The following is a 19,049-nucleotide window of genomic DNA, read 5'->3' as shown; positions in this document are numbered from 1 at the left end:
CATTTACAAGCTCGTAGTGTTTCTGTGGGATGAAAACATTTGTGGGCTTCTCTATCGTCAACAGTGCTCTGCATTTCAAGCAGTATAGTCGTTTCAATGTTGCGCAAATGGTGCAGCTGGCTACGTATAGGACAGGAATGATGTTTGAAATATTTGACAGTGTGTCGGCAGTCACTACAACATTCCAGTTTGACCTGGGTGCGTTTGACTGAGTGCGGAGGTCTTCCCACCTATCATCCCATGTACTATCATCGCCGCGAGACGTAGGCATTACGGGCGATGAGCTTTGCAGCCTTAACTTATTTTCTCCTTCGTACAGTTGTTAAGTGGACACGTGGTACCGAGAGCCCGCCAACTGCCTGCACTGCCCGAAGCGCTCTTCTAAGCTGTCAGTCTGAAGTTTTCCCAGAAGTACGTAAGAGAGACCCAGCTCATCAAAGTGAGCTGGGTCTGGCGATTTCTAGCAGCGCATATGTCGTTTGGTGGAGAGCTGCATGGACTCGCGTGGACAACGACGCGTTCGTTGGTGTCGAAAAGTTGTGTGAGGGCCGCGCCGACGCCAACACTGCTAGCATCCGTGTGAAGTCGAAGGGTCGAAGTGTCAGAGAGTGGGCATCAGAAAGAGCTTCAGCTCCCAAAGACCGGGCTCATATTCAGCGCTCCTTCCAAGGGGATGTCCTTCTGATAGAGAGACGTCAGCGGATACGGTATATGTTATGCGAGAGAGAAATCTCTACCAGCTAGCCCTCCTGGCCTGTCGCCGCGTCCGCCTTCCCCGTGATCTTACGAGTTTAAATTCTATGAGATTTTGTGCAGTCGGGGAGCGACGCAGTATGCCGCGTGCTTTGTTTTATTTCTTTCGCGCTAGTCTGCAGTCCTCATTCCACCAGGGGATCCGTCTTTTACATGGGAGACCATTTGTTTGGGAAGTGAATTTTTGAGCTGCGTCAAGAATAAAAGCGCTAAACTACGCTAATGCGTCATTGATACTAAACTTGTTAATAAGATCTCGTCTTAAATTAGTTGAATTTTAAAACCTTTTCAATCAGCCGATGTATTTTCCAACGCGGGGCGTGAGGCGGACTGTCATGTTCCTGTATTAAGCTCAGCGTTACAGGAAAGTGGTCGCTCCCAAATGGATTCTCGACGAAATTCCATTCTATGTATGGAAGGAGGGTCGCAGTGCCAATAGCTAAATCTATGGAAGAATATGAATTGTGCTCGATATTGTAATAGGTGGGCTCCTTTTTATTGAAGAGGCACACTAGTGGTTAGTAGGAAGTTTCCTGTAAGACGACCCATTTGCATCAGGCCGGGAGTCTCTTCACAAACTGCTGGGAACATTAACATCACCAGCGATAATGTATGGCTCTAGGATCTGATCAATTAGCGTGTAGAATTACGTTTTGCTGAGTTGATAATGAGGTGGCTTACAAACTGAGCAGTGGGTACTAACTTGTTGAAAATAATCGTTCACACCAACACCGCCTCGAGGGGCGTCTGGAGAGAAAGATTCTGGCAAGCAACAGACTCGTCAATTATTGCTACACCTCCGTCACGGTATTTGCGGAAGATAGCATACTTTCTGAAGAAGTTTGTGTGGATTATAGACTCGTTTCCTGAACACACAGTATTTTTGGATTATGCTTATGAAGGAGTTCTGTGATATCATCGAGATTGCGAAGAAGTGATCTCACGTTCCACCGTAGAATTTGTGCGCTCATTTTGATAGTGTGTGTGATGCTGTGTGTTCAAGAATGGACAATTATCTCACAGAGCCCTTTCTGGGCGCCATGACGCAGGGTTTGACTCTTTTGGAGCGGTAGATGGATTCGAGCCTCTCTGTAGGCGCTAACTGCGCCCTCACGCTCGGTGTTGCGCCCATGGCTTCTTGCGAGGCGCCGGACACGTGCGAGCGATGTGTTTGCTTTGAAAGCCTCGCCTCGAACGACGAGACCTTGGAGCCAACCAGCCCGGAGGTTGATGGACTCTTCTTAGATCGCGGAGAAACACTGGCTGCACCCGCCGAGGGGGCCGATGGTCACCACCGGTTCACTGTGTGTGGACCGGACAGCCGCCAGAGACCGTTGTGCCGCTGCCCCCTGATGCGCCACTTTGGCAAAGCTGTTCTTTGGCAGGTACGATGCCCACCTGTGTGTTTCCTTGAAAGTTATATTTTCCTTCACTTTACTTGCCACTATTTCTTTTTCTTTTTTCCAGGATGGGTACTACCGCGAGTAAGCGGCATGCTCCCCTACCACAGTTCACACAGTGTAGAGAGTTTTCACAAGACTCAGAGGAGTGCTGATGAGCACTGCATTTCGCACTTGTCTGGGGGCCTCGGCAGTTCAGTGAATTGTGGCCGGATTGTTGGCACTTGAAACACCCCAGAGGATTTGGCGCGTACGCCCTGACACGAAGCTTGATTTACCCGATCTCGATGAACTTGGGCAGAATAGTTGAGCCAAAAGTAAGCACGAAGTGCTTAGCCGCGATTTCGTTGCCTTCACACCTCATCTTTCTGACGCGCAGTCTATCATTATATCAACGTAATCACCACACTATTATTGCATATTTGAATAGCAATTACTTGGGTACTACAGGCGCATTTCGTCGTCGTCGCCATGGGTGTGGACGTGACGTTCCGTATAAAGTACTTGTGCGATACCATCATGGCCGCGCGCCGTATGCTGTATGTGCGTGTGAAAGCCTGCAAGGGTGAGCCGATGATGGCGGCTCGATGTCGTGCGCACAAGTCACCAGTGGGGGGGAGGCGTTCTACTCCGGCGGCGGTTGCGTATGGCTCGGCCGCGCGTTACCGCGCGGGCCCTATCTTGAAAGTGATCTGCGATGGGGAGAGAATGCATGCGCAGAGCGCTGATAACTTCGTGTGCGATGTGTTTTCGCCGCTTAGTTCGCGTTGAAGCGAGAGGCAGCACGAAGGCCAATACGTTCACTGCTGCTGCCATGGTTCCTCACACAGCGAGTGTCTTCGGTCACAGAGAGGGATGTGTTCACGTGTGTTTGCTCACGCAACACCATGGTCCTTCATTCAATTAGTAAGAGAATATTTACAACTTTATACGACCGATAAAACTACTATCCTTACTTTCTATAGCTGTCTAATAGTTTGCTATCACAATCGACGCTTGGTCTTTCAGGCGAAACTGCGTCTTTTTTTATTGTCACTGCAGGACAAAATCACCCAGCTGTCTCCAGCTGGGTGATGATGAGCGACTCCTACAACTCTCTGCCACGAGGCGACTCCTACAAATTTCCCTATTCCATCACGTCATCCAATCCTTTGCCATCCTCGACTTCACTTCTTTTTCTTAGCAAGCACTGTGTTTCTCTGATAAGACCTGCCAAACTACACCTCGTCATGTTAACACAAACCAATATATCAGCTACCCTCATTTGCTTACTAATACATACCGTTTATACGTCCCCAAGAGGCTGAATTAAAATCTGAGCTCTAGCAAGTGTGTAACTAGTCAACCATACCGTCTACAACTCGGTGATCTCACCGATAAAGGTCACCTGTTGTATCCTCCTTCTCTGTCTTTGCATGTAGTTATTTACAAAACAGTGGAGAACACTTGCTTGATAGTGTACAATCCCTTGAAAGAGAAAATTGCCACCCACCCAACAGTAGCAGGAAGCTATAAAGGAAATTCATGGTTTTAGGCAGTTACCGCAAGCGAAACGCGAGACTTGAAGAAAGGGTCAACACGAAGCAGTACTGACAACTTATGATCTAATGAAACGAAAGCCAAGCGTATAAAGATAAGAAACACATGTGCACCCGAAAAGCAACGTAAAAACCCTCAAACACAGAGCGATCTTAAACAGGGGTGCGATAAAAATACTAAGATAAGCGTTTAAATACCAAGATAAGTTTTTCGGGTGCATACGTGTGTCTGATCTATATAAGCTTGGCGTTCATTTCATTAAATCATCAGTTGCCAGTACCGCTTCGTGTTGTCCCTTTCTTCAAGTCTCGTTTTTTGCTTGCGGTAACTTCCCAAACTCATGAATAAGCAACTGGCCTACACCCACACTCTACTAAGGAAATTCATGTGGGCTTCACAGAAAGAGAGCTTAAAGAACATTTTGTCCTGGTACGAGGTTTCTCAAGAAAAAGTTTTTCAGGAACTGCGAAGCTTTCTTTGAGAAACTTGTTTATATTTCTATCCCAGCTTCTTGGCTACAGTGGGGTAAATAACCAGTTTTTCCTTTAACGAGCTTTCCTCCACTTTGCGGGCTACCACAGAACTGATAGGTCATTTACCTTTAATTATTTCTGTTTTCATTTCGGACACCCTTATAGAAATATTCTTCTGAATTTTCCAGCCAAAAAACGCAGGATGCTTTATAAGATGTACATGAGGGATGTTGTAGAGAGATACTTAGTTCAGGATAGTGAGGTTCAGGTTTTTATATCACTTTTCTGCCATGAGAAAGTACATTGTTTGCTACTCACAAAAATCAACATTTATTCAACACTCAGAAGGAGCATCACGAACAAAGTTTATCGCGACGGACTGATTGATATACAAGACAATGTATTCTGGCGCGAGAGGTCCATGGAAAAACGTTTCAGAGACAAGCAGTCATTCTCCAAGTGAAAGTGATCATGCGCTCATACGCAGATGGCATTTTTGCAAACCTGGGAGAAAACGAAAAGAAATTGTTAAGTTTCGGGGTGCTTCCTTTAGGCACCAAAGAACCATTGCACATGAACTCAGTTGTGGCTTGCATTCCTTGAACTTTATTTTGCATCTCTGATATTTTTCTGCCTAGTTTTCAAGAAGCTGATTGTAACGAACTCTATTTTACGCAGGATGTGAGATTGCGAGTGACGGCACGCGCCAAATATCCCTGTAAGATTCTTATCGCGCCGACATGATGAGTAGGGTATAGGACTTAGTTTCTTACGATATCACTTTGAGAGAAAACAGGCGTTGCGCCGTTAATGTAGGTGTGGGACTTACGGTACTGGCATCGTTCTCAGAAAGCCAGGATACTGCCAGTATACCATTCCATATGTGACAGTGATTCACTGGCTATTAAACAACACTTTGAGAACTAACTTTTTTAGATATTGCACAAATTTTTTTTTTCATCGATTAGGACTTGTGCTTGAATGTACAAGCATATAAAAATGGGAAGACTATCGATGGCCCGCTAAAGTTGGAGAACAGACGACAAAGCTGGCGCTCGCTGTGCGACAATTTGTCACCGGTATTTTTTTTTGTTTTCGCTTACTTATGCGCTGTAGGTGATTAAACTTTATTAGAAATGTCGTACGGGTGCAGGAAAACTTTTTGTGAGATATTATTTTAAGAAAAGCTTTTCTGAGCAGTCAAGGTCAAATGTTAGGTGAAGACACGTTCGACAAAGCCTCGCACACCCACATTCCCTATTTCCTAAAGCGGCATAGCGTCCATGGGAAAACTCTCATGGACAGTTGCACCAGGTTCACCTATAGGTAATATTTTAAGAAACTTAGAGGCTAGGGTTACACGGCATTGAACTGGGCCGGCTGGAATATAAGTATCCGGCTACTTCATTTCACTTATATGAAAAAAATATAAATTTTCTTCAGTGAGATTAACAAATATAATATGCGACAGATTAATAAAAAAGGCACTACAGCAGGGGCAAACACTAACATACACAAGAGGCGGGAAAAAGACGAAACAGTCACAGTGCATAAATGGTTCCTAGCATTTCGAGGACATGTCCGTACTAAGTGAGAAGTGAGTCTGCCATAATCACGAAGTCTTTCGCTGCTATGAAAAGGCCTCTTTCAGGGCCAGTAACATGTCATAGTCCAAGTATCCTCCCAATAGACAGTAGATGATTCATCCCTAAGTCTGAAGCGGAGCTGTTGCCGTTGCTGGGCACATCAAGGGCAATACAGCAACACATGGGCTACCTCCTCGTCCGAGGCTCTACGCATGCGCATACGCGAACGCACATGACGTGGAGCTTGTGCGATGAACTTGAAAGAGAAAGTGCTGAGCGTAGGCCACGCCAAGGAGAAAGCTGTGAAACAAGGTTTCCCCACTTTGCAGTAACTTCCCATATACGCAGAATTTCAGTTCAGGGTCACGGTTTACGAAACGTATCTTTGGGCCTCTTCGTCGAAGCATATACCGCAGATTTTCTTCTCTAAGAATTTTCGTAGTAAGCTTCTAACGTCGTAACCGAACAGCGGAATGGTGTATTCTCCCGAGTCCATGTTCGTGTGGTCGTTTTGTGAATTCATCTGCTCGTTGATTTCAAGATACGACGGTATGACCACTGAAAGGAAATTTCATGACCGCGAGTTCCAGAAATGTGTGTCCACTCCATAATTTTCATTATGATTTTTCTTTGTGAAGTTCTTGCCTGAGCATTGCAGAGCCGCTGGAATGTAGGCATTCAATTTGCGCAAACGAACCATAAGTCTGGAGGTTGACTTGTCGCAATAAACCTTGCCTTTTTCAATATTGCGAACAAGTTCTACGACCACTGGTGTAATAACACGAGAGGGCTTAAACATGCGTTGTACTCTTAATCTTTGTAGACAACAAAAGTGCCCACCGAACTGTTTTTGATGCACGAGCCATATGCTCGTTCATCAAAGACGAGCCATATGTTAGGTCTACACATCTTTTACGCCGGCATGCTTTTGTACATTTGAAACACCACTAATTGTGCCGCGATGACTGGCGAAGCTTCAAATTTTTTCTTCGTTCCCTTGATGTTTACTCCCTTCGTTCCCTCGAGCTCGTAATTCAGGATATATCCATGACGGCAATGGTTCATCACTATATAGGTTGAAAAACGGGAATGGCATTATATTTTCCGTGTTTGTCTATCGATTGTTAGCCCCCGAAAGTGCCATTACAGGAGTGCAGGAAAAATAGGGGGAAGGCGGGAGATGAAAATTCAAGACGATGAGCAAGACGAGAACAAGGTGAAAGCAGGAGCCAACGTTTCTTATTTATCTATTTATTTGTTATTTTTTTATTGATTATACCTCAAAGGTGCCTGAACAGGACATTACATGAGGGTTGGGCACGTTGAAAAGAAAAACGGCGTGTCAGGTTAGGTAATGCGACTTGAAAGATGGTCTTAGATGGCAGCTTTGAAATGAGAAATGTCAATGATGAGGGCGATGTCAGAAGGAAGGGTATTCCATTCACGGGCAGTGTATAAAAAGAAGAACGTTGATACGTAGTGGAATAGGCGCGTGGTAGATACACAGCATTAGGATGTGTGTGGCGGGAAAAATGATGGGCTGGAATGATGACCTGGTTGCCTGTGGGCTGTAAATGAAAGAACCTAAAACATAAAAGAAGACGTGAACGTTTGCGGCGGGAGGCGAGCGAGGGAAGACACAACCTGGATTTTAAGGCTGAAACACTTGTGTTATAGGAGTAGTCAGAAAGAATGAATCTGGCCGCTCAGTTCTGAACCGCTTCAATGGTGTTAATCATATTAACCTGATGGTCGTCATAAATAGCACAAGCATATTCTAGTTTAGTTCGGATTAAGGTTTTATAAGCTAGTAGTTTGACTGAGGGAGATGCTGATGACAAGTTACGGCGTAGATAACCTAGTAATCGTTTGCAGGAATTAGTTAACTGATTTATATGATGGGTCCATGATAAGTCACTAGATATATGCACTCCTAGGTATTTAAATGTTTCACACTGTGTTAAAGTGCAGTTGTTAAGGGAGTAGGACGGTACTATATAATTACGACGTCGATGAAAGCACACGTGAGGACACTTACTGACATTGAGGGACATGTACCATGTGCTGTACCATGCCTGGATTTGGAGGAGGTCTTCCTGAAGAGCGGAGCAGTCTAAAGCGTTTGTTATTTGTCAGTATAAAACGCAATCGTCCGCGAAAAGGCGTATGTTGGATGATAAGTTAAGTGGAAGGTCCTTAATATATATGAGAAAGAGGAGAGGCCCAAGGACAGAGCCTTGGGGCACACCGGATAGAACGAGAGATAGGATTGAGGAGATCGAGTTAGGGGAAACAAACTGAAGGCGCTTGGTTAGAAATGCACGGATCCAATTAAGGATGTCTGGGTGAAGAGTAAGATGCGAGAGTTTATGCAGGAGAAGAATATGTGACACGTTTCCACAAGTGGACCTGTCTTCTTCAAGGCGACTTATGCTTTCCTCGCCACAGTATGCTTTCCTCGCCACATATGCTTTCCTTCCCACTGTGGCAAAGAAAGTATATGTGGCCTAGAAGAAGGCAGGTCCACTTGTCGAAACGTTGGCTCCTGCTTTCACTTTGTTCTTGTTTTTCTCATTACAGGAGTGGTGATACAGGTCATAAGAAAATATATTTACTTTTCATATAAAACATAACTTAAAACGTAAACATAGGAGTATGCAAGGCAGTCTACACGTTTTTCCCATATATGGCAAGTAAAGCTCACAGTACAGACAATTTTTCTTTTTATATTGCGATAGCAATTATAGGGACACTACAGACGCATTTCTGCCATCGGCGTCGGCGTGAGGTTCTGTATAAAGTTCAAGGGCGAGAAAATCTCGACGCGAGCCATATGCTACATGTGCAAGTGAAAGCTCGTGAGAGTGAGCTTGCAATCGCAGCTCAATCTCGCACACGCAACGGATGAAAGCGGGGACGAAGCGCACCGTCTTCCTTCGCGCGCAAGGCTCCAGGGGGTGGAGGGGAGCGTTCTATACCAGCGGCCCGGCCGTATCCGGTTGTATCCTGAAAGGGATCTGCGATGGGGACAGAGTCCGCCGTACGCTGTAGTTCGCGTTCATGCGAGCGGCAGTACGAAGGTCAATGCACTCACTGCTGCTGCCGCGCTTCCTCACTCCAGCGTTTTGACAGCGAGTTTCCGCAGTCATCGAGTGAGATGCGTTCATGTTTGCTTGTGCACGCGTGACATCATGCTCGTCAATTTAGTTAATATGCCTATGTTTACAACTTTACACGGCCGATAAAGCTACTTTCCTTACTTCGCATAGCTGTCCACTAAAGTGTTCATTACTGAGCCGGTCATAAACAATGTACAGGCCAGTACAGTTGGCGAGGTGTTTCTGACACAGGCCACGTTTGCACACCGGACACCATAGCCAGACTAGATCGCCTGGAGAATGGGGACATTTCGATGGTGCCTGTCGTAATGTGCTTCTGACTGGTCTTGCGAAGCCAGAGTACGCATGCGGGCCGAGCGTCGAGCTTTTTCAGCGATACACTGAGTCTCGGCGATGGAAAGATCGTCGTGGGCTGAGAAAGAAAATATGTTATTCAGTGTGGGACGCGGCTAACGAGTGTAGAGGTGGAAAAGCTCGTTGTAACCCGTAGCTACGTGCTTTGCTGTGTTAAAGGTGTACGTAATAAAGAGAAAAATGTCGTACGAGGCTTCATAGTCCGATGCGACGTACATGAACAACACGTTAACCAGTGTGCGGTTGGTACGCCTGGTCACCCCATTTCTTTGCCGATGATTCGGTGTCAAGTGGCGAAAGCTGGAAGGGCACAATACAATATATGGAAAATCAGTTCTGTGGAATTCCGAAAGGTGTAGGAAGGCTCATAAAAGGAAAAACTGGCATCTACCTGCATGTAATACGACGCTACAAACGAAACCCACATGGGTTTCTCAGAAACAAAGCTTAGCACTTAAAGAAAAATTCGCCCTGGTCCGGGATTTGACAACGGGACCAAAGTCTTCCCGGGGCGGTCGCTCTACTATCTGAGCAAAATAGGATGCTAGCAGATCGCAGCGCGAGGGCGAATTAATCGATAACTTGAAGCACAAACACCATTAACATGGCAAATCAGTCAGCAAATCCAGCCACCCATTATAGAGACCGTCAAGGGGACGCTGCAGGAGTTGTAAGAAACACTTGATGCAAATGCCAACTACACGTTATTGCTAAACGAAAATACGTACAGCCAAGGTTGGTTATTTGATACAAGGTCCACCCTTGCTGCTTGGAAGATCGGAAGTAGTAGACAGGAAAATTGAAAGTGAGAGAGATAGACGAAGGTTGGAGGGAGATACCGAAAAATGCAACTACCGATTTCCACCGGGTGGGTCAGTCCGAGGGTGCCCTCAAGTGAAGCCGAGTCCAAAGAAGTGTTTTGCGTCCGCCGAGGGGCCTTGACGGTATAAACACTCAGCATCGGCTATACCTCAAGGATACCTCCTTTTCCAGGACACAGCTAAGCCACGCATGGTTAGATGTGGGAGAGTCCAACCCTCATGTGCTTGGGTCCGTGGTGTCAAAATGTACCAAACGCCTGCTCACGCAGACGCCTCTGCGGGGCCAAGGGCGTCATCATTGTCTTCCAAGGGCAACATGTGGATTTGCTGGACTTTTAGCCTCCTGAGACCATTACAAACTTTCGCCTCCTGCATGTAAAAATTTATGTTTGAGAGAACCCTGTCCCAGCTTGCTCTTCTATCCTGCCGTTGCGTCCGCCTGCCCTTTGATTTGACGTGTTTGAAATCAACAAGATCTTCTGCATTTGGGTATCGACGCAGCTTTCCCCATGCTTCGTTTCTTCCGCGACTCACTGCACTCTTCATTCTGCGAGGGTACACGTCTTTTACCTGACTGACATTTTGTTTCTGAATTGAACTTTCTAGCAGTGTCAGTAATAAATGCTGTAAAATATGCTACTGCCTCGTTTATACTAAAATTTCTGATAAAAGCTCGTGATCAATAGGTTGATTATTTAAAATGATGTCAATCGGCGGAGGCAAGTTTCCATCGAGGGACATGTGGAGGGCTCATATTGCTAGACCATGTTCAATATTATAAGAAAATGGTCACTGACAAAAGGGTTTTCAATAACATTCTAAGTCCGGAAAAAGTGTGGACGATCCAAGCGCTTAATCGATGCATGAGTACGTATTTTAATGTAGAACAATAGTTTCCCTCCTTCCTATTAAAAGGCGTACACCTGAGTTTATAAGAAAGCTTCTATGACGCTACCTCTCGCTTCGTACTGGGAGTTTCTCCACAAAGGATTGTGAGCGCTGAGATTCCCGACAAGCACGTAGGGTTCCGGAACCTGGTCAATGAGACCATAAAATGTGTCTTAGAAGGTTTGAAATTCGAGAAATATATAAAGAGCAGGCAGTGGCCAATATATTAAGAATGGTATCTCAAGGAGTGTCCGTAGCGGCAAATGTTGAAAAGCGACAGACTTGTCCAAGATTATTGCTACACCACCAGATGAGGCAGTAGACTCATCATGGTTATTCCGAAAGATGGTGTCTTGCCGGAGAAAATTTGTTTGCGATGGTATAAAACTTGTTTCCGCAACAAACCACCTGTGGTTTATATTTATTCAGAAGTTCTTTGATATCATCATGTTTATGGAGAAGTCTTCTAACATTTAATTGTAGTATCTGTGTCTCTAAATTAGAATAGTGTTTTTGTTGCGTGTTTAGGCAACGAACGTTAGGTCACGGGCCCCTTTCCGGATGCTATGACGTGTGGTTTGCCTTTTTTGGAGCGCGCGATACAATCGCTCCCCTACTTGAGCGCTTGCTGTGCAGTCACGCTCAAGGAGGGGTGCGATTCTATCGCCTCTTGCAAAGCACTGGACTTGAGCTTTTGCGAGTGGTGTGTTTGCTGTGAAAGCCTCGCCTCGAAAGATGAGACCTTGGATCCCACCAGCTCGGAGGTTGATGGCTCTTTTTTTGATGGCGGAGCAGCGCTGGCTGCGTCCGCCGAGGGGGCAGATAGCTTCGCCGCCCGTTCACCGCACGTGGGCCAGACAGCCGCCGGGTGCCGTTTTAGCACTGGCCCCTGACGCGCCACTTCAGCAAAGCTGTTCCTTGGCAGGAATGAAATCTCCCTTCATGTCTACTTAAAGGAAATTTTCTCTTTAACTTTGATCGTTACAATCCCTTTTTCTTTCTTCCAGGACGGGCAGGACAGCGAGTATGCGGCATGTTCGCAATCACAGTTGACACAGTTTGAAGTGTTTTCTCATTTTTGGGATGAATGTTCACGCGAGCTTCATTTAGCTTATGTCTGTTGGCCTTGGCCGTCCTGTGAACTGTGGCCGAATAGCTGGCATTGGAAGCATCGCAGAAAATTTGAGACATATGGCCTGACCCGGATCTTGCCCTACCCTGCCTCAAACTCTCGGGCAGTACACTTAAACAAAAAGTAAGGATTAAGTGCTTGGTTTTGATCTGTTTCCCGTCACACCTCATCTTGATTCTTTTAACATTAATGCCATTTTGTTCGTTCCATCCTTGTAATAATTTAGTTTCAGTCAGTTTCATCAAGTCCTCATCGGAGACAACACCACGGCTGCTGTTTATGGTACGCTGCAGTGATGCTGTCAATGGGACGCCCCTGAATGACAATAGGTTTGGGAGCTTGTCATACTGTTTTTTACCTCAGAGTTCCAAAAGGAAATCACCACTTACCATCTTCGTTACTTTATAGCCTTCACGATGAGCTCCGGTCAGACATATTGAAACGAGAAATGATGAGATCATCCTCACCATCTTTTCTGGTTGACCAAAATGGATCACGTGAAATCACGGATAATTTTGCTTCTGGTACCCCCCAAAAAATATGAAAGGCTGCTTCGGTGCGCCCTCGAGTCTGAGTGCGATCAGGAAGTTCTGGGAAAGAACTGTCCATTAGTATATTTAAAATTTTGGCAGTAACGCCAGCCAAACAAGGGGACGCCGCCGGACTTGTAAGGAGCAGATCCTGTGAATGCCAACTGTACCCTTCTGCTATAGCCAAATTTGCACAATCAAGGTTTCTTGTTACACACTACGTTAACTCTTGTTGCCTGAAGAATATGGAAGGACACAAAAGAGACAGGAAAAAATTAAAGAGAGAAAGATGAAGATAGCAGGGAGGACAGGTAATGGCAACTATCCATTTTACTCGTGCGGGTTAGTCTGGGGGCGCCGTCTACGTGAAGCAGAGGGCAAAGGGGTCTGTTGCCTCCCCCGAGAGGGTATAAAGGTCCGAACTCCCGGCATCCGCTCAACCCCACAGTGTCCCCTTCTTCGCGAGCACGGTTAAGCCGCGTAAGTTCAGCGCGGGAGGGTCCAACCTTCGTGTGCTTGTGTTCATGGTGTCGCAGCGCGCCAAACGCCGGCTAGCGCAGACGCCCCTGCGGGGCCAAACAATCTCGGTACACTCTATACTAGGTCTTATGGGTGTCTTATAAGCTAAGCGTATTATTACGGTTATCGTTCTGCGCAAGTTATGTCTTGGGCTTCATCGGGCTAAAAAATTAAAATTAAATTATGGGCGTTTTACGTACCAAAACCACCACCTGATATGAGGCACGCCGTAGAAGGGGAACTACGGATTAATTTGGATCGCCTGGGTTCTTTAAATGTGAACCTAAATCTAAGTACACGAGTGTTTTCTGCATTTTGCCACCATTGAAATGCGGCCGCCGTGACCGGCATTTCATCTCGCGATCTTGTGCTTAGCAGCCCAATACCATAGCCACTAAGAAAACGCGGCGGGTCACCAGGGGGCTACGTTAGCGTGGTTACATACAAAGTTTTAGGTTACATACATCAAAGTTTGCATTCCAGCTAAAATCTGATGTGGAAATAAGACCAAAATAATTATTCACCTTTAAGTGTTTGAAACCTGAATATTTAAATATATCGAATAATTAGTGGCTTGATTGCTTTGATGCAAGAAAAAAGGAAGGTATTTGATGATATGTTTTGTGTCACGCGGGGCAATGCGTGATAAACGACAAATTCATTTGGAAGAGAAAGTAGAGTGATCTCTTACCTTGTATCGATCATTGTAGTCGCAACGCGTGCCATCCGGTGCTATAGTCGTCAAAAACCTCAGCTTATTGATTCTTTTGTCCTTAACCAGGCAAGGAACCTTGCACTTCTTGAGGAACGCGAAAAGCTGCGAAGCGAAAAAAAAAAAGGCGCAAATTCTTATAGCTGAGGAGGAAGAAAAAAGTATACACCGGAAGTGACACATCGGAAAGTAGAGCAGCAATGTAAACAATTGTCTGCTACAATGGAACTTTGAACTGACGCACTAGAAAGGCAGCAGCACGATAAGGAAATTGAGCCGTTTCTCACTCAGTGGGAATCTGGTTCAGCGATGCTTTTCGTGCCGCTTCGTGAGAACGCTGTGTTAGTTTAAAGACGATTTGGAAGTAGACCACACGAATAAGTTGGACACTTTTTCACTTGGAAAAGGCTCTCTCAATGTAAGCAAGTTGCGCTCCAACACTACAGACACGGCCGACCGGAACCAGCGTGTGTCGCACTCACTATAGACACCAAACCATCTAGCCCTGCACGAAATGTCTGCCAACATACTTGTTTGCAGGTACAAATGACGTGGTCCACTTTTGCTGGTGTATCATTACTATGTAGGGATGCTACCCCCTAGCATTTACGAGCAAATGTGCTCTCACATTCCAAGAAATACTTTACTGCGTATAGACTCTGCTCGAAGTGGTTTTGGAAGGTATGTTTATTGCGCTCCTCGAGTCCATACACTTGATATCGTTGCTATTGCCTTACGATGTGAGCTCAAGGTGCGCGGATCACGGCGCAAAAATGAGAAAGCCGTGACAGCTCTCTACGCACGCCTGCGCCTACTGGTGGATTAAGAGGGGGGTCCTTGAAGGCCTCTCCCCACCACTCATTCCTCTCCTACTCTCAAAGGCGGTGCAATGCTACATAGGGCGTTAAAGCGCTAGCTGCCACATGAAAGGCTGGGTCCTACAAAAGTAAATACAGGGATTCTGTGGTTGTTTTATTGACCTTTGTTGACCTTAAGATACTTCCTGTTGAGTTGCAATAAAATGTGGGACATTATTTTTCCCGGGTGAAGGGAGAAGTTGGCGCACTCTCGCTTTTATTGCCACCGCAATTATGCGGTCACTCCAGGCGCATTTTTGCCGCCATCGTTGCTGTCGGCATCGCCGTGATGTTACGTATAAAGTCCAAGTGCGATAGCATCGTGGCCGCGCGCTGGATGCTGCGTGTGCGAGTGAAAGCGTGCGAGGGTGAGTCGAGGATGGGGCTCGATCTCGTGCGCGCAAGGGAGGAAGGTGGGGAGGAAGCGTGCCGTCTTCCAGCACAGAAGGCACCAAGACAGGGAAGGAGACGGCGCTTCACTCCGGCGGCGGCTGCGTATGGCGCCGCTGAGCGCGGTCGCGCGGGCCCTACCTTGAAAGCGATAAGCTATGGGGACAGTGTCTAGGTGTTGTTCTCGCTGCTTAGTTCGCGTTGAAGCGAGAGGCAGCACGAAGGTTAATTTGCTCGCTGCTGCTTCCTCACGCCAGCGTTCTCACAGCGAATGTCCGCGACCATCGAGTGAGATGTGTTCATGTTTGCCTGTGCGTTTGTGACACCATGCTTGTTAATTTAGTCAGTCAGCGAATGTTTACAACTTTGTACGGCTGATAAAACTACTACCTTTGCTTCGTATATCTGTATTATAATTTGCTATTGCAATCGATGGTTCGCCTTTGGGGCGAAACTGCGACTTATTATAATCAAGCTCTGTCTATGGGAAGCAGGAAGGTGCCAAGCGTCTCAAAGCGCCAGATTATACTGGGGAAGGGCAGTAGTAACCTTACTATTGACACATGCAATGAATACGTCTGGAGCCTAGTGGGTAGGACTTCGTGTTATTGTGCCTGGGGACACAGCTTCAAACTCCCAGTATAGGCGAGACAGCCAGTCGATGACACACCAAACCCCGGTGAGGTAGGCGAGGCGAGCTGCCAAGTTTCCTGTTTTGAGAGCAACTCACCGAAATGCCCTAACGTCGCTCAAAACAAAGATATCTCGGCCTACGATGATAAAGACGTCAACAATGGCGCGGTGACGACAATAACGACGACGACGCCGTCACAGCAAGCGACTATGGCAATGCGACGATTTCCGCAAAACGGCAATGATGGTCGGCAAATACAATGATGGAAAGATGGCTCACACATTTGGGACCCGAGACTGAATGCGTTGCTACAGTGTTGTGTGACGTGGTCTAATAGTTCGCAGCGACATTTCATATGCAAATAACATAGTGTCAGCTTAAATGTAGCCTGGATACTCCTTTAAGATGCCAGCTGCCCAGGTTCCTGTTCTTTTCTTTAAAGCGCGTGCTGTATGCTTCCGTAAAACAAACTCGCCTTGTGCACTTTATCAGAGGCTAATTTATTCTGTCTGAAGATAACTTGCTTTTTGAACTATGTTGCTATATGCTTAGCGGGACACGGATTTATAATATAATTTTCTCACCTCAAGAAAGTAAGCAGCGGCAAACCCTGAGTAGAATAGTTTGCAATAGGTATCGCCGCTCATCACATGTCCGGGAAGTTTTAATGCCTTGTTGGGGAAGGACACAATATGACAGTTGGTTCTTTTTGTCAAGCAGGTAGATGTTTCTAACCTGTTAAAAGAAGACTCCAAATTAACCCAGGTGATAGACAAGTTACCGAAGGGGAAAAGAACAGACAGACCAAGGTTTACCACGTGAGTCACAACACGTTCACCGCCTATGAATTCTTAAAAACAAATGCAATGTTGTTCCTCAGTGAGCTTTATCTGAGGTTAGTGAATACTTTGGTCGACACTGATGTTTTCGAGGAATGTTGTATGATAGCTACGTAAGAACATTACAGCATCTCAAATAAGAGAGCTTACTTCAGGAACGCAGCGATGGCATTCTTGCTGCAATTTGAGAAAGTGAAGTGACGTTTCCCTTTCGCATATCTGCTCATTAGGTATCCGTCTTCCGTTTTGCAATTACCCCACTTGCCTGGGCTGTCGTCAGGAGAACCTAATCTGAAATAGAAAATACACCAATTCACGTTTTGCATCAGTCAAGATTATGACTGCCACAGAAATTCTCTCCAGGCGTAGTGCACGCCAAGGTGTGCTTTCGGTTAAATAAATATTGCCATCTACATATTTGATATTTTACTGAACTCATCTGCAAAACATTCCATGGTCAGTTACTGAGATATATCTTTATATTTTAGATGCAGTGCAGTGAATCCTATGGGTATCCTGTGGGCATCAGGTTCAATCGAACAACGATGAGATATAGAAAGAAGATATTCCTGAAATATCGATAGGCTTTTTCATCCACGGGTAACAAAATGAATACTTCTACGCTTCTTTTTGCGTCTGTGCCTACCTGCTGAAATGTGCCTAACTATAAATAATTTTTATTTAGCATTCTATATCTGGATTCGTCTACTAGCCTGTTCTATTCTGCAAATCGTAATTCAACAGGACATTTGCAAGCTCGCGTGTGCCCACCAATTTTTGCCGCGTGTTCCAGCAGCAGCAATGCTATCTTGCAACGTTGCGAAAATCGTATTGATTTCTACCGGCCTTGCACTATATCCTGACTTTCTTTCAAACTTTCTCGCTAGGCTTCAAGGTTCGGCCCTCAGATAAAAAAGAAAAGAAACGCAGTTTGTGTATTCTTTTCGGAATTGTAAGTAAACTGCTTTACACCTCCTGAATGTTCCTGTCCAATCCCGTCCAGCCATTTGAGGCTCCTACTGATTTCTTTCATATGGTTCAGGCTTGCCATGTACACATGGTGGATATATTAAAGCTGTTGTTGTTGCCTCGAAATATATTAAGACGAAGCTTTCTTTGCCTTTTTATGCGACTTTCCCGCTGATGCTGATGGTGGCTGCTGTCTTGCTGAATAGCTTTTGCCGAATGCGTAGGTCTACAGACTGTTGTGTCGTCGCCATGCCACCATCGCCGTACCATTGTCATCATTGCTGGCTACAATATTGTATGATTGGTCGGTACCGGACATAGTGCAATCAAACATCGGATATAGTGCGCACTAGCGTGGCCCCGATTGGCTGGTACAGGACATGGTGCAAGCAAGCACTGGATGGAGTGTGAATCAAGGCGGCCCGCAGCCGCAGATTATACACGTCTGTGCGGCCGTGAGCACCAATAGGCCGCCGTTGTCATGCCATCGTCGTTATTTCATTGCCATCAAGCCATTGTGATGATTTGTTGTCATATTTCGGTTCTTTTAATGTGTAAGCATTGTTAGGCGACTCATCAAGGAAATCTGTCCGTCGGTCTGTCTGTCCGACCGTTACGCGTAACATGATGCGCTCCATAAAGAAAAACAGAATAAATTCGAAAGGAAAGACGTCGGCTGTGGTGAGCTTCGAACCTACGACCCCACGTTCAGAAGTCGAGTGTCTTAGTAAGTGGGCTATATACTCACTTGCTTTCTTTATTGCATGGAATTATGAGCAGTGTCAAACCAATTTGTTACATTACATTTGAACATACATGAGAAACAAATGCACACATGGTACGCAGTCCTATGAAAGTCCAAAATTCGGGCAAACAAACACAAGCATCCAGACGTGAAACCCATTTAGGTGCGGGATCAAAGGTAGCAACCACAAGTGCGTAGATTAGGCTATACACTCACGCTTTGCAGAAGGTGAATATATCTGAACCATATGAATGTGTTGTAACGGCGGTACAAAACAAACGTCTCTAAGAGCACAAGTAGAGCCCGCTCAAAAGCCTAGGAAACGTCTAGAAAATTCCGGTTTTGCCAAAATTTAATGTCATACACGCCCCATCCCCAATGTGCTTCGGTGATCGCGGGGTGCACCTTCTGTTGGGGCGTTCCTTCACCGACCGAAATACCTGAGGGCTCATGCGCTTCGCGTCGCACAACAGACAGATAAGCAGTCAATGAGTTAATTGATACAAAGGATGATAAAGAGGGATGAATGGCTATATGGGTCTCATCACGGTTGATAACGGTTCGACACAGATGCATAAGGTGCTGAATAGTGATAAGGGCTTATAATGGTTGGATAAATTCTGGTAAGGTTGATAAGCACGCATAAGGGTCGATAAGGGTCGGGTCAAGTCAGATAAGGTTGGTAAACGATAAGGGATGATAAGGGTTAGATCATGTCTGATAGGGTGGATAAGGACAGATTAGGGTCGATAAGGGTTGGATCGAGCCCGATAAGGTTGCGTCTTTAGT

At 45.8% G+C, this 19,049-nt stretch overlaps 1 protein-coding gene across 6 annotated transcripts in view; it reads right to left on the bottom strand.

Moving 5' to 3' along the window:
• Positions 1-4,429: 4,429 nt before the first annotated feature.
• The window catches only part of LOC126545112 (venom metalloproteinase antarease-like TfasMP_A), a 129,691-nt gene continuing 115,071 nt past the window's right edge, over positions 4,430-19,049 (bottom strand). For all 6 annotated transcript variants that reach the window (XM_055078222.1, XM_055078223.1, XM_055078224.1 and 3 more), the window contains 4 exons: positions 16,697-16,837; positions 16,292-16,442; positions 13,806-13,931; positions 4,430-4,669 (listed from right to left, as the gene is read on the bottom strand). In XM_055078222.1, the coding sequence (XP_054934197.1) occupies positions 4,643-4,669; positions 13,806-13,931; positions 16,292-16,442; positions 16,697-16,837 (445 nt within the window). In that variant the 3' untranslated portion in view covers positions 4,430-4,642. The remainder of the gene's footprint in view (positions 4,670-13,805; positions 13,932-16,291; positions 16,443-16,696; positions 16,838-19,049) is intronic.

Source organism: Dermacentor andersoni, chromosome 10 (assembly GCF_023375885.2).
Source record: "Dermacentor andersoni chromosome 10, qqDerAnde1_hic_scaffold, whole genome shotgun sequence".
Lineage (NCBI taxonomy): Eukaryota > Metazoa > Arthropoda > Arachnida > Ixodida > Ixodidae > Dermacentor > Dermacentor andersoni.
The sequence above is the reverse complement of the archived record's forward strand: the minus strand, read 5'-3'. Positions and strand labels throughout refer to the sequence as shown.